This window comes from Symphodus melops, assembly GCF_947650265.1.
Source record: "Symphodus melops genome assembly, chromosome: 1".
NCBI lineage: Eukaryota > Metazoa > Chordata > Actinopteri > Labriformes > Labridae > Symphodus > Symphodus melops.
The window spans coordinates 41,404,842-41,426,710 of record NC_136691.1 but is presented as its reverse complement, the minus strand read 5'-3'; the positions used below and the strand labels follow the sequence as shown (position 1 = coordinate 41,426,710).

The 21,869-nt window shown below is 40.5% G+C and overlaps 2 protein-coding genes across 2 annotated transcripts; one reads left to right on the top strand and one right to left on the bottom strand.

The window, feature by feature from the left end:
- Positions 1 to 9,015: 9,015 nt before the first annotated feature.
- arrdc3a (arrestin domain containing 3a) lies at positions 9,016 to 16,395 on the bottom strand. The gene is made up of 8 exons (XM_079357674.1): positions 15,826 to 16,395; positions 13,785 to 13,866; positions 13,535 to 13,682; positions 13,284 to 13,386; positions 12,937 to 13,193; positions 12,301 to 12,457; positions 12,066 to 12,208; positions 9,016 to 11,956 (listed from the first exon to the last, which is right to left on the bottom strand). Exons 1-8 carry the CDS (start codon positions 16,103 to 16,105, stop codon positions 11,888 to 11,890), a joined length of 1,239 nt encoding a protein of 412 aa, XP_079213800.1. The 5' UTR covers positions 16,106 to 16,395; the 3' UTR covers positions 9,016 to 11,887.
- Positions 16,396 to 17,677: 1,282 nt separating this feature from the next.
- Positions 17,678 to 21,173, top strand: arsk (arylsulfatase family, member K). Its single transcript, XM_079341221.1, has 8 exons — positions 17,678 to 18,116; positions 18,309 to 18,438; positions 18,528 to 18,687; positions 18,971 to 19,253; positions 19,370 to 19,541; positions 19,835 to 20,059; positions 20,205 to 20,420; positions 20,521 to 21,173. Exons 1-8 carry the CDS (start codon positions 18,009 to 18,011, stop codon positions 20,793 to 20,795), a joined length of 1,569 nt encoding a protein of 522 aa, XP_079197347.1. The 5' UTR covers positions 17,678 to 18,008; the 3' UTR covers positions 20,796 to 21,173.
- The last annotated feature ends 696 nt before the right edge of the window (positions 21,174 to 21,869 follow it).

Below are 21,869 nucleotides of genomic sequence, written 5' to 3'. Positions count from 1 at the left end.
CCATAGCATGTTCACTTCTTGTGTGTGTGCCATCTTTAATTTGGTGGATTTCGCTACAAAAGTAAAGCAAACATTTCTGTATATTTCTTTTACTGCTTTCCTCCGCAGTTATCCTCTCTTTGCTCTACCTCATAGTAAACATACCAACATCAAATCAAATTGACTTCTTTCCGCAGATAGATACGAGTACAGTTAGTCCTCCACAGTCTGTGATTAGAGCCGTGTCCCTGGCAACCGTCTGCTCTATGGTTGGTTTGTTCTTCTTACCAGCGGTCTGCTCTCAGGGGATGGCACACAGTTGCTCTATGTTAGTAGCCAATCAGATTCAAATATTTTCCAGATATAACAGAAAATATAACACAAAGGAAAATACCAGGTTTTCATCACTTCATCACATGCTTACATTACTTTTTTATTCGTCCATGTCGCTGTGAGAAAGCCAAGCACATGTTGAGCAGACAGAGAGTCAGAAGACGATTGCTCTGATATGTGTCACACATACTCCTCTCTGTCTGCTCAGCTCACAGTGACGCTCTGTGCAGAACTCACTGCTGCAGCTCAGCTTATTTGGAGGGAAAAGAGACCGGCTGCCAAAACTTGATTCACTCAGTTAGTGAAATAGGAGAAGCCTTTTAGTTTTTCTTTCTTTTGGTTTTCACTGGTGAGTCGCTTTAATGATCAAATGAGTCAGAAAAACTGGAGCAGGCTGGATCTGACTGCTCTTCTCCGAAAATGACTCTTGAATGTGTGAAGCATTTGAAAAATAGGAGGGTACAGAGAAGCATGTAAAGCCTGGTGTTGTTATGGCCTGATATGACTTCAAACTAAAGAAAAGATGAAATACAAAGAAAGGAAACAGGCCACTGCAAATATTTTAAACAGCGTCTTTAAACGTAAAGAGGGGCCTCATTCTTGCTGATTTGGACCACGTGGAGGTTTAGACTGTGCGCGTATGTGTGTGAACAGTCAAATGCTTGAGGAGGTGGTACTATTAAAGGTGTGGTCCATCCCCCTCTTTCTATTGGCTGATCCCATCAGCTGAAACTATCAGGCCACGCCCAGTACAGGACCCTCATGACTCAGTTGTGATTCATGGCTCAGAAAGGAGAGGAGAGGAGAAACTGAAAGAGGGCAACTACGACAAAGAGAATGAGTGGAAAAAGAAACAAAATGAGGACAGAAAATCCCCCAAATCCACCAAATCTTCTGTAAAAGAAAGCAAAAGTAAACATGGCATTGCATGATTTAAGTCTTAAAATGTTCCAGACAGTGGTTAAGCCTCTGCTGACGCCTTATTTCACATCACTCCATTTCTTCTAAGTTTTTGTTCGCAGAAAAACAAAAACAACAGGCCTTAAATGAAGACTCAAGCTCCTCACATCATCTTCAATTATGATTAAAAAGAGAGTAAAGCAAACGTTGGATACTAGATTGGATTTCTTGAAATCTGTCCAACAAAAATAAACAGGTTTTTGTAGAGAAAATACATTTTATTAATACATCTCAAGCAGTACAGAAAATAAATTAGTTAAAAAGTTAGTGTTTCACTTGTTGGACATTTCTTTGTTGTGTAACACTGTTGCCACAAATCTCTCTCACAACAACATTTCAGCAGCTCCCACTTTGTCATGATTAATATCTTTTGTGGCTTTCATCAAATTTTCATTGAGACACAAGATAGGCTGTTGCCAGGGGATAATTTGGATGCATAATGACAGTGTGTGTTTTTGTGTGTCCCCATTGAGTGTTTATGTGACCTCACTTCTAATCGCCACCTGGTCATTCCTGTCCATTCTGCTTGATTCAACTTTACGGACAGCAGCTGGGCTGAGCGGCCATGTTGTTTACATGTCGGTCTCAATCATGGAGCAAATACAGAACTCCGGGAAAGGCCCACAGGTCCAGATCAGACTGGACAGGCAGACAGACAGACAGATGGAAACTTCTGGAACATGAGCTGAAGTCCCAGGATGTCTGAGAACAAGTTTAGGAGGAGATCTAAGATCTAAGTGGTGTCAGCAGTGTGCTATGCTATACCTGAGATGTTGCTAAAATGTTGGATAGGCCGAGTGTTTTTTGATATTGTGCTCCATTAATAGCTTTAAAACTGTCTTACATAACAACTTGCGAAAGATGCCTCTTGAACGCCGTGAAATTTCCACACAAACTCTTAAGATGCTGATAAATAACCGATGAGTCAACAAACTGAGAAGCCATGGGGAAGATTTTAAATACAAAAAAATAGTCTGGGATTTTTTGTTTTCCTGTTTTATCTCTAATTAAAAACTGCAAAAGCAGAACAACTGGTTGTGGAGAAGGAAGCATAGTCACTCATCTTAATGGTTTCCAGAAGCACTGCTGCTGCAGGGTCAAACTTAATGTCAGATAATATATAAAAGAATCAACAGCAAGTGTTCCAGTCCTATTTTGAGCAAGGCCGAAGAGAAGTTTTTACGAGTTCTCCTCACCATAAAAAAGGTTTATGTCTAAATGGTGCAACAGCAGATCTAAAGGCGACCCATTTATATACCCAAAATAGTACCTTGAGCCATCAACATGCATTCATGAAAACTTTGAGTTACTTTAGTTTGAAAAAAAAATAAAGGAATAGTTCATGTGTTTAAGGGACTTATAAGGACGTGTATTAGCCACAGAGATGCCGGTCACTTTGCCCCATCTATTGAGAAAACTGGAATACCAGCATGAGAGCTAGGCTACATGCTATACAGATGAGGCTTTTACATTTTCAAAGAAAACTACTTCCTTTGCATTTTAAAAAGCAAATTAGACAGAGAAACAGAAATACAGCACAGAACAAAAGAAAGCTCTTCAAATATTTAGATTTTTCCAACATAAAATCCTAAAACATGTAAAATGTCATGTATGAAGTGCCATGAAGACAGAAAACTTTGAGATTCCTGAAATTAAACAGAAAGCTTTTTAAATGTTGGTATTAATGATCCAACCTGTCATCATAGGTGAATTTCAGAATGAACCCACCACCAACCCCCTTTTTTCAAGAATCTTAAACAGGTACATCCCCCTCTTAAGCTATAACGAGTCCAAAATAACTGTGTGAATAAGGCCCCCATGCTATTCTGGGAGTAAGTGTGCTATTACCTACTTGGTGGCCATAGGGATCTGGGTTAGAGAAGAAGAAACACTCATGCAATGTTTAGAGCCTAAAGTGTGAACAACACGAGTGGTGGCCTCGAAACCATAATGGCTGAATGCAAAGGGCGAATGTTTGACCCCATACAACAGACAGAAAGTTGCCAGTAAAGGCTAATGTGCTGTAAAAATAACAACAAAGTTACTGACGATAAATATGGTTTAGTGCTATAAGAATAAAAGCCCGAAACACATAAAGAAAGCAAACAAAAATAGTGTATGTCCACTAACTTGAGTCTGCTCCCATCTGTAGGGGTCGGTAAAAGGATCTGGATTTTGGTTAAATGTATTTTCCATTGATGGGTGTGAAGGAAACTGGGAAGAATAGTTTTGAATCGAACGCTTGAGTTGTTGGGACATTTAAAATAAAAGCAAGACAGACTAAATGGCATCCTCTGGTAGGCTCAATGCTGTGCCAGCATGACTGAAAAGTACAATGTTTAATTTACCTGAGACAAAAAATAGTGCAACCAGTGTGTGATGAGGGTGTCAGGAACCAGAGATTACAGGAAAGTAGGAGAGGTGGAAGAAATTCAGAGATAGAGAATGGAGAGCCGGGTGAACAGGGGGTGAGACGGTTTACAAAGATAGGACGAAGGATGGGAATGAGGGCAACAGATTGGATGTTGGGGAGGCAGAGGGGTGAAATAACAGTGAGAAGTGACTGAAAGGCCTGGACATACTGCCAGCCAGACAGCCCGCCCTCTGCAGGCCCCGCTGCACCTGTTGTTTTTCAGGAGCGAGATGCATGAACAGGGTCGGGGTGCAGAATTGGAAGGGGTTGGGGGGGAGGGTCTTTTGCTCCCTGTGACTCAGGAGAATCCGAGCAAGAACAGAGAGAGAGTTAAAGCTGAGCAGGGACTTTGAGGGAATGGAGGGGAGGAGAGGGACGGGGGTTAGCTTTGCTATGAGTCAGCCATGGCTAAAAAAGGAAACTGAGCAACTTCCACAGGGGACCAACAGGGTAAAATAAGACAAGTGGTGAAACAGCACTCCTCAGCCTGGCCTCTTCTCCCCTTGCAGCTGAACATAAGGTGACAAACCGAAGAGAGACCTGTTTAAAAACACCCCCAGTCTGACCTTGCATAATTATGCATCCTCCCATTTAGATATCATGTTGTACATGCACCAAACGGAAAATGTAGCGCTTACGTCAAGCAAGAAAAGGGACTTTAAACTAACAAGGATCTCACTTTCAAAGAGGCATATTATATTTAAACACATCAATAAATTCCTAACTAGTGTAGATTTACCTTGTAACAAGGCATTAACTGCAACTATTTATTGCTTCTTTTCTGGGGCTACAACAGACTTTCTCCCACTCCTCTATGTTCTGCAGCCAAATCTGTGTGTGACATAACAGGAGAGGGTGTCATTGGTGAATATCTCTGGCATTCCTCCCCTCCATATCTCAGAATAGAGCAGCAGCTCCCTGCACTCTCCTCACAGTTGGGAAATGCAATCATCTGAGTTGCATGGCATACCACAACTTTATGCTGTGGGTTAAATCGTGAGCATGTTGGTAGTGTCAGACTGACATTGTTTTTCTCCTTGTGTCTATGTCATGCAGACTGACTAAAGCATCATTCAGTATTGCAACAGACATTAAAGCAGATTTGCCTACAAAGATGGAAACTTTAGGGATGAAAGAAACAATATGAATGCATAAAGAGCTGCAGATAATGAATGCTTGAAAAACAAATCTTACTCTTTTACTTCTAGTCTCTTTAGGGCAGGATTTACTCACAACTAAACTTAGGTCTCACAAGCATTAAAAGATTATGAAGTCTCAGTTGAGTACATATACAAGTAAATACCTCTGGACAGTTTAAATGACACCTTTTATTATCTCTCTTTCCTTGAACCTGACCCTTTTCTTGAATTTGCATGCGTGCGTGTGTGTGTGTGTGTGTGTGTGCGTGCGTGCGTGCGTGCGTGCGTGCGTGTGTGTGTGTGTGTGTGTGTGTGAGTGCGTGCGTGCGTGTGTGTGTGTGTGTGTGTGTGTGTGCATGTGAATGGTCAGAGGTGGAATGCTGATTATGCTGAGACCCTGGTATGGCAGGGATGGGAGTCCTGTCATGGGAACATAGCACAGTGTCACTCCGACTATCAGGTTCCTATTCTCACTAAACATTGAGCGCTGCAGCAGATACAGCTCCACTGAGGGCATTTAAACAGATTTTCAATTAGCAGCACCATCATCATAAATTACATGCAGTCTGACTTTAAGGACTGTTGAGCTAATTCTCCACACAGCTCTTTAAAAAAAACTACTTTTTATACATTTCAGAGTAAACCTCACAGCAGAAAGGTTAGGTCAGACCCAGAGGAGCAATCTGACATCATGTGTTTGTTAGAGGGGCCTCATTCAAGCCCTCCAGAAATATATAAGTGATGGATGCGCTTTGTCATCATTCATTGAAAATGTTTATGCAGTGAAATGAAGTGTGCACACGTGTGTAGACAAAGACAGGAAGGGACAAAGGGTCAAGAGGAGGGTCATCTGAACACGTTGTTTTAGGTTGCATAATATGACACCACAGGAAAACGGTAAGTTGGAACCTTATTTGCACGTTATGGTAAGTTATTCTGTCTTGAAGCCGTCCAAGGTGATGTGTTTAGTGACAGTAAACAACTTGTTCCCTGCAAGGTCGAAAAACAGTTGGGCTTTCAGCAGCAAAAAAACCCAGCAGCCTCTGCTGACAGCCCCCTCACGCACAAGTGCTCCAAACTGGAATGAACCAGCTGCCGAGAAAGAGCACGAAGAAAAGCCCTTGAAAGAAGAAAGAAAAAAAACATGGCTCCCCCCTCTTCCGTCTCCATTCAGTCTATCTGCAGCTCTATCTCTTTTTTTTTCCAATGAGAAACACAGAGCAAGTCTGTACTCAAGCGAATGGAGAGCTGCTGCTGTGTGTGAGCATGTGAGGGGATGTTGGTGGAGGATGATGTGAAAGTTTATGACTAGTATCTGGTGTTACTTTTTTTTCACTTTCTGGAAGGATATTGTTTGAAATCCTTTGCCAATTGAACATTTTCTATAATATTAATTGGGTAGAGTTTTTGAATTTCAGTCCGCAGATGTGTGCAAAGACTTTTATTTATGCATTACAGCTAATTAAATCACACCCTAGCTGATTTAAAATGAATCTTATTTTGATGAATACCTAATATTAATAGTTATTAACCTAGTTTTCAATATTAGATATGCAAAACCAGGATAGCCCATAGAGTGCAATAGATTTGGCAGGGAGTCTGTGACCTGGTCCCAGTAAGGCTTTGATTTTCTTTTTACACACACGTAAAGCCTAGAAATATGGGTTAATCAAGTGTGTTGAAGTGTTGTTGCAACTTCATTTAGTAAATGAGTTAGGAAAAAGTAATTTTTAACACAAACCACTTTAACATGTGTTAATGATAACCAAACAGTAGCTCAATTCTGTGAATGCTTTAACTTATAAGTTATAGAGGTGAGACTACTTCTTCAAAGGGACAACTACTTTTTTTCTCTTAAAAAAAATAAATAAATAAATTGTTGCTTCTAAATCTTTTAAGGACTTAATTTCTGTGTAATTATGCCAAGAAAACTGTCAGTCATCTTTATTCCTGTTAAGTAATGGGCACATTTGAATATTGTACTCATCAAGTCAGAATAAAAGCAACCTTACAATCATAATCCTGATATGTGCATCGATACAAGATGTCATTTTAAGAACTGTAGTAACATTGGATGTTTTATTGTTTGGGAGAATGCTTGTACTCAGTGGATGCAGCCTCAGCACAGATATGTGTGTTTCTATTATGTCACAGTGATGATGTGGCATTGGCAAACAGGGGCATGAGAAGGGGGGCTCTGTCCAGCCCTCTTCCACCCGGAACGTGCTTGGTCACAGCATGGCTGCTGAGAACCTCTGGATAACAGGGGGCTTCTGGGTAGCGGGATTAGCTGGTGAGAGGAAACAGCTGAGGCCTGTGTAGTGTCAGCACTCCCTAATCAACACACACATGCATACTCGCACGCTGCCCCAATCTATGCTCTGCCTCAATAATCCCCTTCCCCCCCTTTTTTTTCAATCCACAGAGGTCAGACACCCACAAAGGACCTGGCCCACCGAAGTCAAAAGGGTTTGAGGGGCGATGGGGATTTGGGGAGAAGGGAAGGAGACAAAGGCAAAATGAAGCGCATGGTCAAAGCTGACAGAGCTGCTGAGTCATCGCTGATGCTGGCTCAAACTGATAATGTGCAAAAACTCACTGTAAAGCTGATGACCTATCACTTTGTGTTTAAATAACCCGCTTTAAGTAAAAATGCTTATAATTTCAAAATACAGCTAGCACGCGAGAGTTCCTGCAACACAGAGAACGTTCAAGAAGTGCTAGGTTCAGTTATGTAACAGTAATGACTTCCCTGCTTTTTTTGTGCATTTGTGGCCGCTTGACCTTTCAAACAAACTGAGCCATACACTGCTTTCATTCACATCACGGCACGATTGAATTTACTGAGTTCATGCTCCTATTTCAAACAAAATCAATTTGAATAAAGCCGGGCTGACGTAATATGCTACGAGTCAAATTGATTGACTGCAAACAGGCAGCCTTATAAATAGTTCATGTGTAGACAAAGTACTGGAAGAGAGTAAGCCCATTTAAAGTTAGAAAGCTGCATACTTTGCAAGTTCAATATTTAAACTTGTATTTTAGTAAATATTGACTTTAGTCTAAAACAAACGAAGCTAGATGGATCTATGGATTGGAAATATTTATAAAAATGCTTAGCAAATGTCAGCACATTTGTGCAAATAAAGTTTGAGTAAAAAACAAAGAACTGAAAGTTTAAAGTAAGTATTCAATACTTGAGCCTTGTGTATTAGAAAGTACAAAAATACTTCAAATAATTACTAATAGATTTCTCCTTTATCAGGGCTCTGAAGCAGGCCACCATGTCCTATCTTTCACATGCATCTTTGAGCAGGGATCAATAAATCATGTCAAGTTTTTTTTTCACTGTATGGTGACCTATGACTGCGGTTCATTTGGCCTATAGCCATCGACATGTAAGACTTTTCATGGAGACTTTCCTCGAGAGATGTGCTTTCAATGGTTCAAAAGTAAAATTTTGATTGCTTAATAATTAGCGTTTCATTTTTCAGAAATGTAAAGTAAGATTCCAATGGCTATTCTTGCAATAACTCATACCCTTTCAAAACAGTCCGAAGCGCCTTGTTTTAGGAACGAACAGCTTTTTAGACCTTTTCCATCTATAAAATCAAATGAGAAGATAATATAAAGCAGGATATTTTTCAAGACCATAATATTTTGGTCTGACACACATACAATCAGGATAAATGCATAACAAACAGTGCCTTATCTGCACTGTTTGTCAATACTTTGAGGACAATAAAGGTATTCCTGCTCTGAAGGGGGGAATCTCTGATACCCTGAAAACAAACTTGAAATATCAGTAGGTTATAAACAAATTGTTTGAACTTGTTCCTTTAGGTGAAATAGAAGTAGATGTTGAAGTAAAAGGCTTTGAAACAGTACTGGCTTGCAACTTCTTCCATCCAAGCCAAGTTCATTCTTAAAGCACCTCCAGGGGCAGTGTTGTACAACCTTTAAGAGAGTAATCTGGGGTCAGCGGGGTAGCGACCTGTGTGTATCTGAACTGGAGCTGTCATGACCTAAATAAAATGGTTTTGTAGCAGGGTACACGGGTGCTCATGAATCATTTACAGCTTACAGGTTTTAAAGTTATCTATGGATGTGTTGTTCAAATTCTGTTGGATAAAAAAACAACAGTAAATGTGTTGATGTGTCGTCATGGACAAAATCAAGCATCATAGCCCATTGTTCTTTTGAACAAAATGTTTATTCAAATCAAAAGGAAGAACTAGAGAAAAGGTTAAATCATTCAGAACATATTCATAGAATATCTATACATCGTCATGACTGACAAACAAAGAGATAAAAACAAACACGTAAATGGAGAATAAAGAAAATTCAGTGAATGATATTGCACCTTGTTTCTAAAATGTTTCAGATCCTGTGGCCCAGGTTCTTTTATCTCTGAACATTTCAGTTCCTGCCTTTTTTAGGGTCAGGAGTTTAGCTTAGTTTTGACACTGGACTACTATCAGGGCCAAGCACATGGACTATGGAATCAACCAACCTGAAAAAAAAAAGCTTATTCAATGCCGTGTAGCTTGATTCAGTTTCCCTAAAAAAAGATCCAAACAAAAAAACTGAACACAAAAGAAGAACAAAAACAGTATAGAAAAATGATGAAAGAAGCCGTTTGTTTACGTTCACATGTTGTCTACGTGTCTCAAGGAGGAGCAATGCTGATCAACAGCTGCCACCCCCCAGGCCTGAGGGGGGTCAGAGGTGAGGGCGACTAACTCAGGAACCATTACTTGTTAAACTAGGAAGCAAAATATATCAATGCCCAGAAGTACAAAGAAAAGTAATACTCGTTAAAACAGCTTAGCAGAGAGAGGCCTGTCTATGGTGTCATTTTTCAACACTTCAAAAGGACTTTTTTTTCTCTTCCCTTTTTGTCCTTTTGAATAAAACATGGAAATGTCTAAAAACATACACACAAGTCAACATAGACACTGAAAAATGAAGACACATGATCAGGTCTTTTCTGTGTCAAGGCCACTAAGATAAGATCACTTCAATAGTCTGCAGTAGTTCAGAAGCTGTTTGTTTAGTTGCAGCTGGATCTCGATGGGAGCGTGCATACACACACAACACACACACACACACACAGACTGGTGTCAGCTATATTTAAAATGTAAACTTAAAAAAGTTGCTAAGTTAAAAAAAATTAAAGAACAGATTAGCATCCTACACAAGAAGAATCCTTGAGTATAAATGTTTTTATATCCAGACCTTCACCATTGAATGTTTTTTGTTTCATTTTCTTATCAAAAAATTGCTGCTTTTCTTTTTTTTCTGACTATGCATGTCCTCTGTTGCAGCTGGTCGTATGTGTTGAATGAGTTAGAAAACCAATGTATTTCTCATGTCAACCTACTACTACTTGTTCTGACCAGTCTCAACAGAGGTTTAACAAAGTCCCCAGCTTTTCATTAGAGCAGGGTTCGCTCCTTTTACAAGACACAGGAGCAGAGTCATTTCTCCTTCTCCCCCCCCCCCCCCCCCCCCATTCCTTTTTGCAAAGCATTCTGGCTTCACTGGTCTGGTGAATTCTAACTGTTGGTTGGATAAAGAGGGCAAGTGCAGCAGGACAAAAAGGGAATGTGATCAATCTCAGAAAGCTGCCTTGCTTTTCTGTAGGCCTTTTCTCACGATTTGTTAGTTTAAAAAACAAAACAAAAAAAAACAACAAAAAAAACTTCATTTTCTCCAACAGTGCAATTTTAAAGGAATTTTTTTTTCCAACTTTTTTTTTTTTTTTCTCAAACCGTTTGGCAAGTAAGAAGACCACCTGAGACAGTGCTTTTTGGGCAGTTATGCAAGCCTGGCTTGCCCTGAGATTAGGAGTAGAGGGGCTGCAGGTAATTAGGCAAGTCCCTATATAATGTACCATCCTCACTGTTACAAACACACTCACACACAGACTCACTCGTCAGCTACAATTTTAAGTGGCAAATGCAGGTCTGCAACCCTCCTAGTCCAAATCCAGAGCAACCTCAACACAAAAAAGATTCAAAGCTATTCTATGATTGAAGCTAAATACAAAAACAAAACAGAACTCAACTAAGAGGAGGTAAGCCACACCTGTATCGAAGCAGAGGAGGTAACAACTAAAAAGGGCTTCCAGATGGAGATCATGTGCTGCAGTTGTAAAAGTCCAGTCTAGTTATAAGTCACTGAGGAAATGTCATAAGGAGAAAAAGAAATTCTTAAACAGCTTAAACAAAATTCAGTGCATTGATCTTGTCCTTTTCATTGTTTTTTTTGTTTTTTTTCCAAAAATCTTATCCTGTTGTCAGCGTAGCTCAAAGATGAAAGTCTCTAAAGTTAAGCCTGCAGTCTCTTAGTCTGGTGCATTACAAGGCTGAAACCAAACTTTTAGTGATTTTTTCCCCCAATTCTTATTAAAACAGAGCCACACAACTCAAGTAAAGAAAAAAATGTGCAAAACAGAATCCCAAACGAGGCAGGAGGACTGAGTCTTGGCTCTGTTGTTGACTGATGCAGCAGACTGCTTTCATTCATACAGGAAAAATGTTTTTTTTCTCTCTTCTACCCATTTTCTTCAGCAGCTTCATCTGAAGTCTGGACATGGCCAGTCCTGCCCTTTGTGTGAGGAGCCATGTCATTATGTGCCATGAATACAGAAAAATCAGGAGTTAAAGAAGAGCTTGCCGTGGTCGATCCTGGCTGATTCTTCCTTGTCAGTGTTAATACTGTCACCAGAGTTCACACTGCACATGGGTTATTTCATACAGACTAGATAAGTGTTCATCTGCATGTATCCGCTCCTCAGTCAGCAAACTCAGGAAAGATGTGATAGACCAAACTAGTGACTCCTGTTTCACTCACTGAGGGAAGGCAGGAACATGTTTGTCCAACCCATCTGAACTGTAAGTGTTTGTCCAAGTCTTGGTTGGTTGGTTGGATACTTTTCTCTTGATGTCAACAACGCTGCGTGAGCGTCGTTGCCGGAGAAAAGTAAACAAAGCCGAGCCTTGCAAGCAGGTTTTCTTTGAGTTCCCCCAGTCAGTCAGGGGAATTTCAGGAATACCCTTCAGCGGGATGGACAGGCGTCAATCCTGCGTTCCTCTGTGCGGCTGGCATGATCAGGGTTAGGATCGATCTGGGACGACAACAGAGAAGTTGGGTTTACTTACTGCATTTTTTAAATGTTTTTTTTTCCTGCATCTTAAATGAATTTAACAAAGAGTTTATTTTATTTTTGTGTTTACCTCAGAGTACAGAGGAGGCGGCTGGAAGCGAAACTCATGAATGTAAGCGAATAGAGGTCCATCCAGCTCTTCACGGGCTGCTGGAACATCCAGACTGGACTGCCTCTGCTCCTCGGTCACAATCTCTGCATAGCTTGGAGGAGCTGCAGAGGAAGCCACATGTTAGTATTCAAGGGATTGTACTTATTTACTAATTTACTGTATAGGTGAATCATGACCATTAGAAACAACCCACCTTCAGGCCTATCAGGCAGACCCATGCCCAGCCAGCTAATGCTGCACTGGCTGCTGACACTGGAGGTACGGGAGCCAAAGGGATGGAGAGGGATGGTTCCAATAACCAGGGGCAGGTTCAAGGACAGGTTAATTGCCCCAGGTATGTCCACATATACCTATGCAAAGACATGAGGACATCATAGCAGGTTAGAATATGCAAATCATAATGGCGGCTTTAATAAAACAGCCAGCAGTTATAAGTTAAATCCATAATAGTCAGGGCTATGTACAGTATGTTGTGCAGTCGTTCCACATTATGTGGGTCAATGTGTTGAGGTCGACCGCTTATGCAAGGTACAGTCCTCGCTTGATGCCCGTCTGCTCGCAAGGTAAAGAGGTTATAAGCACCCACAAGGCAGGTGTTACCTAAGATATTCTGAGCTAATGCTCTTAGCAGCATGTGGAGATAACACCTGGTGCAATCCAAGGCCCAGATTTGGCAATGCAAGCTGAGTCAGATGGGTCCTTCACCAGGCTTACAAGGAAATATTGATTCTGTACTGATAATAAGGACGAGCTTAGACTGTGTTGAAGATATAAAGTCCTTTTTAAAAGAGTCTCCTGACACTGCTACAAACAGAAAGTATTTACTAACCATGAGGGAGTACTCCACTCTGATGATGTTGCAGTCCAGGATGGAGGGGGAGACTGGTGGTATCTTCAGCATCTTGCCGCTCCAGGTCTCTGTTTTGCCTGAGGACAGAGACTCGCCCCGCAGGTTGGCCACCAGCTGCTTGACCTCCTTCATCTTCCCTTTGGCATAGAAGGTCTGGGTTTGGTAGATGGCCGCCTTTGGCACCACCATGCGGGATGAGCAGTTCTCAATCTCAGCAAAGATCTGGATTGACTCTCCTAGGGAGATGGAAAGTAAAGAAGAGACGTTAATTGAGGTGTGTCTACATAATAGAGGATCTATAAGGTAAATCACAAACTTATTCTCACCTGGGGTGTATCCCTTCCTTTCAATTTTGGCACTTAGGGAAATAGGACCTGAGGTGCAGAACCAACAGCAAAGTGTCTTGTCTTTTGTGCCGGCCTGTGGTGACTGCAGAAAAACAGAAGACGGGTTAGTAAAATGTTAAAACTACTTTGTTTTTACTAGACGCTTGTATGACGTTCATTCATCCATTTTCACAACAACTTGCCAATTTCAATAAAATTAAAGAATCTTTAAAAAAAAAAAAAGTCTGTACCAGCAATAATGGAGTGTTGATGTCAATGTGCTCAAAGACTGTAAATTCTTTCTTGGTCTTCATGGGCAGGAGCCATGGTCTGTGGAGTTCTGCCTTCACCCAATAGCGCACACTGCCATGCTTTCCTTCAAAAGAGGTAGCCAGAGGTCTACGGAAAAAAAAGATTAAAAAAAGGGTTAAATGAAGGGCTCATATGGACAATGCTACTGATATTTAATCTCTGACTGTGGTGTAGGATTAGGACACTCACGTCTGTGGAAGCTCGAGGCTGAATGCATACTCATGTCTTCCTGAATGGATAGTGGTGAGTCCTTCTTCAGAGTTGTCATCGTCTGAAAAACAAGGAGGACAATATTCCAAACACATGTATACCATACCTGAGAAAAATGCTCTACGAAGGCATCTGAAAGTCATACCAAAAAACACAGGGTGGGGGAGACAAAAGAGAATAAAAGGGATTTTACTATCATATCTGTCTAAATATTAATGTATTGAGAGATGAGAAACAGACCAATGTTTAGAGCACACCAATGATGCTGATAGTTCAAAGGCTCAAGAAACTAAAACGGGTGCAAGATTGTGCTTTTTTGGAACAAATAAGTGGCTCTTATTATAACGAGTTTCAATGGAATTATATGCTTTAAATGGTGACAACATGGCTCTATGGGGTAACAATAAAATCCTAATCACTAGATTAACTGTCTGAGCAACAGGACAAGTGTGATTGCATTTATTTCTTACATAGCCTATGATAGACCATAGGTTTAGGTTTACCAGAGATGATAGGCCTACTCTGGCATCGTCGAAAGTATTCAATATGCGTAAAAATCGTTACAGAATAATCACGTTTTTGTTTTCTTAACATCGAGACTGTAGTCTAACAGTTCAATCCGGGTGTGCTTCTGCCAGCTCAGCACTCCCTCCCCCTTACAGCAGCAGCAGCAGTGTGGTAAACAAGTGCGGAGCTGTCAGTCAAAGCGCAGACTACAGCAGGAGGAGACCGGCCCAAACCGGTGTGAGCAGCTTCCCACAGCCGCTCTGCTCTGCTCTCATTACGCATTCACTGTGCGACGCCGCAGTCAACTGCTACTACAAGCCTGCAGACTCCCCCCCTCCACTGCAACTTTCCACTGGTTTACACCATTTATGCATGGACACACACGTTTTAAATTGTGAAATCAATTGTTATAAGTAAACGACGTGGTGTAACGCTTGTTCGCAACGGATCTCATTAACTCAAACACTGCCTTAAATGGAAAGTTCCAGTTAAATACTATTAAATGCCTAACAGTCGAGCCAACAAGCCCAGCTGGTTAACACGTTTGTGCTGCTGAATGAAGCCGATGTTAAAGTACTTCAACATTGAGTCTTTAGCGAATGTATTACAAGTGCAAAACAAGTTGAGACTACAGTATTGGAAAAACTTGCATGCATTTAAATACTAAAAAAAATCCAAACATTTAACCAATATGAATAAAAATAAGCCATGTTTAATATGTTTTCATCTTGCACAAAACATACCTGTGCAAAGACATGTAATTGAATAAGAGGGCCCTACAGAACAAAGAATCAGCAATGCATCCCTGATGCAGGTTTACATATTCCCACTTTAGCGGTCTAAGGACAAGTAGGCTTTCAGACTGAATGTGTTTTGCATTTGCTCTCTCAGTTAAAAAGTTGCAGAATATTCTGTCACTCTCTGCAGGAGAATGACGTCATTGCCCACACATGAGCACCTCAGCCAATGACGCACGGGCTAGGGCGGGGATTTGTGCTCTTCTCCGCCCACACCAGGTCTAGTTTTCTGAACAGGATTGAACCGCTTTGAACAATGGGTGGAAACTTAAGAAAAGCTACAAAGAAACAGCCTTTAATGATGCGTTTTTGCGATGAACACCTCAATCAAAGCCGGTCATACTACACCACAAGTTATTAATCTATCGACCTATCAACAAAAAAACGTTTATCATTGTCGTCTTGTACTTGAAATACTGTGAAAAACACCAACTGCCTATGCTGCTGTCATTCATTCTGACACCTCGACACAAACAAGTAACTGTAGAGCTCTGTCCAACCAATGTCACCATATGCAATTATACCAAAAATGTCAAGAAAGAAGCTATAATACTACGGTTCTCTGTGTATATTATAAAGATATTATGAGAATTTCTGGCACCAGCATCCTGCAGTGTACCTAATCCTGAGCCAGCACAAAGAGCATCCCACGATCAGTGTCCTTAAAACTTATGCGAAATTTAAAAAAAAAAATCAATAAAATAACACACGCTTACCTCTCTCATGTCCAATTAAAATATCTTTGTGATTTAGATATTCCACTTCTTCTGTGTAGTTTTGCGTGTAGGCAGTGTTGGATCCAGCGTTTCTCGACTCAGTCCAACGAACTTTTGCAAATCCCTTTGCGTGGATTTTGAGAGATTTCACACGGATCTCTCCCGTGACTTCGATGATCACCCTCCCTGAGACGCAGTCCCCGCTGGAGAAGACGGGGACATTGCTGTCATTAAGACAGTCATAGCTCACTGTGAAGCTCTTTACCTTTCCCAGCACCATGGTTGGAAAGAGAGGCTACAGAGACCTTGAAATAAAAAAAAGGAGTCTATGAAAAAATAATCTCATGTGAAAAAGAGATGCAGTCTTTTTTTGAGACACTGATCAGTATCTCTGCCCTGCAAAAAGCAGGAGGCACGATCAGTGGCTTCTTTGCGAGCAGTTCATTGAGATGTGTGATGGCTGAATAACAGCAAAGGATGCTGTTATCATCCGCCTGCCTCTCTGCGAGTTGGTCTCCAGTCAAAGACAAGGAAACCCCCGTAGCTCAGCTCACTTTAAGCGACGGGCTGTGGAAAAACAACCTTGTGCGCATGCGCAATGCACAACTGCCCCCCTCCTTCCGCCTTTTGGAACAAGGCAGAGAAGTGTGGCAATGAGCCAGATGACAAGTTTGGTCAAACAGCTGAAAGACTGCACAAAGAAATGTTCACCTCAGTGGTATAAAAAGCGACGTTTTACGGGTTACCTGCTGTCTTTGTGTTACAATGCAACAATACATGTGCACAAAATCGCCCAAATAACTAGTTTTCGAGAATGGTTTTTGGCTCGTGTTTGCACTTTCAATTAAAATCAAATGCAAATATATCCCATGATACGTACAAATTTAATTCATCATATGTGAATGTAGTTCGATTAATGAATAGTACATCACCACACCCTGCCTTCTATATGAGAACAACATCTTGTCTGAGCATATGGCTTCAGTGTCTGCACGTTCGGCTGTTTGATACACATGCCCCAATTCCCCTCCTTCCACCTATATCTAGATTTAAGACAATCTTTAGATCCGCGTTTAATCACTAACACATAACAGCTGACTCTTGCATGAAGTCTGCAGCGTGGAACATTTGAGATCTCTGGGTGCTACTTATAATGTTGGGATATAGGCTTGGGCCTTTATATTCAAGGCGTAAGACGAAGAGCAGCCTTTAAAAAACGCGTCAAATGTGTTCATTTATTTCATAAAATTGTTTGTTTTCAGATTAAAATGATCAGTGCACGTATGGGGGGGTTGGGACGTCTCATTGTGCTGTGTTACAGAAAAACAACTCTGAGGCTCAAAGCGCCCCCTGGTGGACGTCAAGATTTCCACATTAGCTGCAGAATCACCTGTTGAACATACTCGTGTTGGGCCCACCTTGTTTTCAACAACATCGTGACTACAAAACAATAATGCGTTGTGACAATTGACCGAGTAGAATCACTCAGGTACAATAGACTGACAATTCACATTTAGGCTACATAAGTTTGTAATGAATGATATTTCAGTGCATCGATTGCTGTTATATGCACAGTTACAGGTTTAACGAATAGTTGTCATAATAAGTGTTGTTATGAGACGTCTTACTACATATTGGATGACACAACTATATTGTAAACAGTTAAAGTCACCTGAAAATACTCTACAATGCGTACTATGGTAGTACACATTGTACATGTGTGACGTGCCTGTTGCATCTTATTTTTACAGTCTATGGTTGCATCTTGTTTTGTGAAAAGATTAATGCTGCCCTCTAGGGTTTAAATTTTGTCATGCAACTTTGAAAAGCGGGTCATTAATCTTGAATACTACTGTCGTGTTCTCCGTAGCCTACAGTTTTTCTTCAAATCATTGTTGCTATTAATGATGATGACTGTTTACCTAATATTGTAAACTAGTGATAAAAAAAAAAACTCAGATTACCATCAGACTGCATGGAGGATATATTTCAAACGAAACAAGAAAACTCTTATTTTGAAAAGCGTAACAGGGATGTGAATGTGAAGTCACACGACAGAGTCGAAAGTTAACCCGAGTTAACCTATGGAGTTAACAGGAACAGAAATGTTCTGCTTTTTTCTTTTGCTCAGACTGGACGAATCGCCTCTTTTAGGATGAAAAACTCTTAGTTTAAATGCTGTCATGCATTTAGTTGTTTTGGCCTTTGTTGTCCTGTTTGGATTTTATTGTCAAATTGTTTGCCACAATGGAAAAAGACCCAACGTAGTGATGGTGATGAGTGATGCATTTGTAAGTTTGTAGCAGGGCGCAGTTAATAGATTTTCTGCTACATTTTAAGTGCCACATAGCCTACGCTGAAAAGTTATTTGTTTTTAATGCTTTAAATTCTTTGAGAAGATACCTGGGCTGTATCAGACTTTTTTTTTTATCACCTCTGTATTTGGTATTGAATGTAAGTTTTCCTCCTATCCTCTTCTGCAGGATGGAAGATTGACCTTTGATCCGGGCAGCAAAGTTGTACAGCTGCCATATGTAAACTACCTCAGCCGGCTTGGTACCACTTTCCTCAATGCATATACCAACTCACCAATCTGCTGCCCCTCAAGAGCAGGTCGGCTGCCTGCTTAATGCAGTACAATAATGTAACCATACATAACATGTTGAATATAAATCAATAGTCTTTTCTGGCTTTTCCCTCAGCAATGTGGAGCGGTCAGTTTGTTCACCTCACTCAGTCGTGGAACAACTACAAGTGCCTGAATGCAAATGCAACAACATGGATGGACTTGCTTGAGGCAAATGGATATTTGACCAAGATGATGGGCAAGCTGGACTTCACCTCAGGGAGTCACTCTGTCAGGTAGGCAGAAACTGTGGGACAAATGGACAAGAGTGTCTATAATATGGAGCCTGTATCTCAGATTAAAAAAAAAAAAACATTTTAGACATTTTCTTATCAATTCATCAAGCTAAGCTGTTGATCAATTATACAAAATATGTAAACAAAATAATTATTAAAGCTCTAACGACAAATTGAAAGAAAAAAACATTTTGTGTATGCGGGCAGTTTTATCTCTTTCCACTTCCCATTTTTTGATGCCTGCATAATAGTTTTTATGTGTGTGCTTGTGTGACTTCTGCAGTAATCGGGTTGAAGCCTGGACACGAGATGTTCCGTTTCTCCTGCGTCAAGAGGGCCGGCCTGTCACGCAAGTTGTTGGGAACAAGTCAACAGTAAAGGTCATGAGAAAAGACTGGGAAAACACAGACAAGGCCACACAGTGGATTCAACAGAGAGCTGCAACCTCTCAACAGCCGTTTGCTCTTTATCTCGGGCTCAATTTACCTCACCCCTATAAAACTGAGTCACTTGGGCCCACTGCAGGTGGATCAACGTTCCTTTCATCACCATATTGGCTGGAGAAGGCATGACTTTTCTTGTACTGATATTTGATTGTGTCTCTTCCATGAGTTAAATTGTATGTTTTTATGTAAATGAAATGCAATCATATGTCTTTTTTTTTTTTTTTTTTTACACACAGGTGTCTTCAGAGCTCATCCGTGTTCCTAAATGGCTGCCTATGTCGGCCATGCACCCTGTTGACTACTACTCCACCTTCACCAAAAACTGCAGTGGTGACTTTACTGAGCAGGAAGTCAAAAGTATAAGAGCTTTCTATTATGCCATGTGTGCCGAAGCCGATGCCATGCTGGGTTAGTAGACATGAGTAATTTCGCAGCAGGGAGCTGTCTTAGCTTGGGTTTGACTGCTTATTTGTCACTTAACTCAGCTTTTTGCCTAAAAAGGCAACAAGATAGCTAGGAATTATAACACATCTCTATACTTCCCCTCTAAAAAAATAAATAAATATGTGTGAAAGTAAAAATCTTGTCTCTCTTGAAAACTAGAGCATGTTTGTTGTGGAGATCCTGTTTCCATAATGTATTTCAGCTGAATTAAAAATAAATAATCCCAGCAGCCCCTTGCTTACCCACTTTCTCACCAGGTCAAGTGATTTCAGCTCTGAGAGAGACCGGCCTGCTTAACAGCACAATTATGATCTTTACGGCTGACCACGGAGAATTAGCTATGGAGCACCGGCAGTTCTACAAGATGTCCATGTTTGAAGGCAGTTCCCATGTTCCGCTGTTGATCATGGGCCCTGGTCTAAAATCAGGTCTTCAGGTCAACCAGCTTGTGTCTTTGGTTGATCTTTATCCAACTGTGCTAGGTAGGTAAGCTGTTAAAGATGAAACATTACATGTTTTTTTTTGGTGAAATCATAGTAGCACATATGGATGATTTTGATATCCTGCATACTCAGAAAATTACAATGTTTAATCTGTCTTCATGGAAGCCATTGTTTTATTTTTCAGACATGGCTGGTATTCCAGCACCAGGTTTTGTCAGTGGTTACTCGCTTCTTCCTCTGCTGTCAAAGGCTGGTTCTTTCTCCAAGAAGCAGCATCCAGACTGGGTTCTGAGTGAATATCATGGTTGTAATGTAAATTCCTCTACATACATGCTAAGAAGTGGACAGTGGAAATACATAGCCTATGCTGATGGCCTGAGTGTCCCCCCACAGCTTTTTGGTGAGTTCCTTACTTCAGAGACTCAACTTCAACTATGAAATCCTCACATGCATTTTCATGTAACACTGTTTACATGTTATATATTCTCTGTATTTTGCAGACCTTACAGTGGACAAGGAAGAACTTCATAATGTTGCCTTCCAGTTCCCAGATGTGCAGGCACATCTGGACAACTTACTGCGTAGCATTGTAGGCTATCCAGAAGTCTCAGCAGCTGTCCGTTTATACAATAAAAAAGCATTTGGTGCCTGGCGCAATAGTTTAGGGGGAAACTACAGCCAGGTCATTGCTAATCTGAGGTGGCATGTGGACTGGCAAAAAGATATGTTAGCAAATGAGAGAGATATTGACAGATGGCTCTTTGGCTCTTTGTAATGTCTGTCTTATACAGGGGATTGCTTATACAGGGGATGCAATAGCAAAATTGTAGTACCAAGCACAGTGTTTTAGTAAAGTCTTTATCCGTCCTCATGTTCACCTAAATGAGACATGACTGAATAAAATGTTTCATTAAGGGATTTAAAAGTAATACAGACTACTGCAAAGACAGTTTAACTGTATTTCCTGGATGTCTTTTATCTATCTATCCATCTATCTCTAATATGGAGCAGGAGCTTTATGAGCAATGGTAAAGTTTAATGATGTTCTTCTTCTATGCAACACTTATTCAATATCCTATCTTTCATGCGTTGGCAATGAAACCAAAAACAAATGTTGGTAATAAACGTATAATAAAAATGTACTGTATATTTACTCCTTTCTTTTGTCTGAATTCATCTGACATATTGGTATGTCTGGCATCTTGCTCTCAAGATTAAATGTGATCGATATGTTATATAATTGAGGTAAAACAATAACTGCATGTTCTCTAGCCTCTGATGATTGTGTTGGGAGTATTAACCTATAGTGGATGGTAGTTTGAAATACAGTTACAGCAGCACAATAATGGTAATAACAATTTGCATTACAAGTTGTAGTGATTGTAAGGCTTGGGAGTGAGCTGTATTAGCTATAAGAAAAATGTTTGTACATTTGGCAGTGTGTAATGCAAACACAATGCCACTGATATTCTTTATTTGGAAGACTCAATGTCCATTTGATATTGTGTTTGCATTACACTTCATTGAAGTAGAATTGGAAATAGGCTACATGAATAGTTTATTAGAATACATAACAGTTTCTTGAGGAAAATGTGACATCAAAACCATTACAAGATAAAGAAAACCCAAATAAGCACTGTGCTGTCAAGTTGGCACAAACCTAAGGAGAACCGGATGTGGTCATTTTGGTCATTTAGCCAAAGCCCAGCCGTCGCGTGACACTTTCTCAGTTGATGTTAGTAGATGTCAGCTTCTTTACGAAAATAATCATTGATTATATGACTATGATTAGATCATCTGAGGCATGAGGCTGTGACATTTGTTTATGTCACACCTCTTACACGTTTTC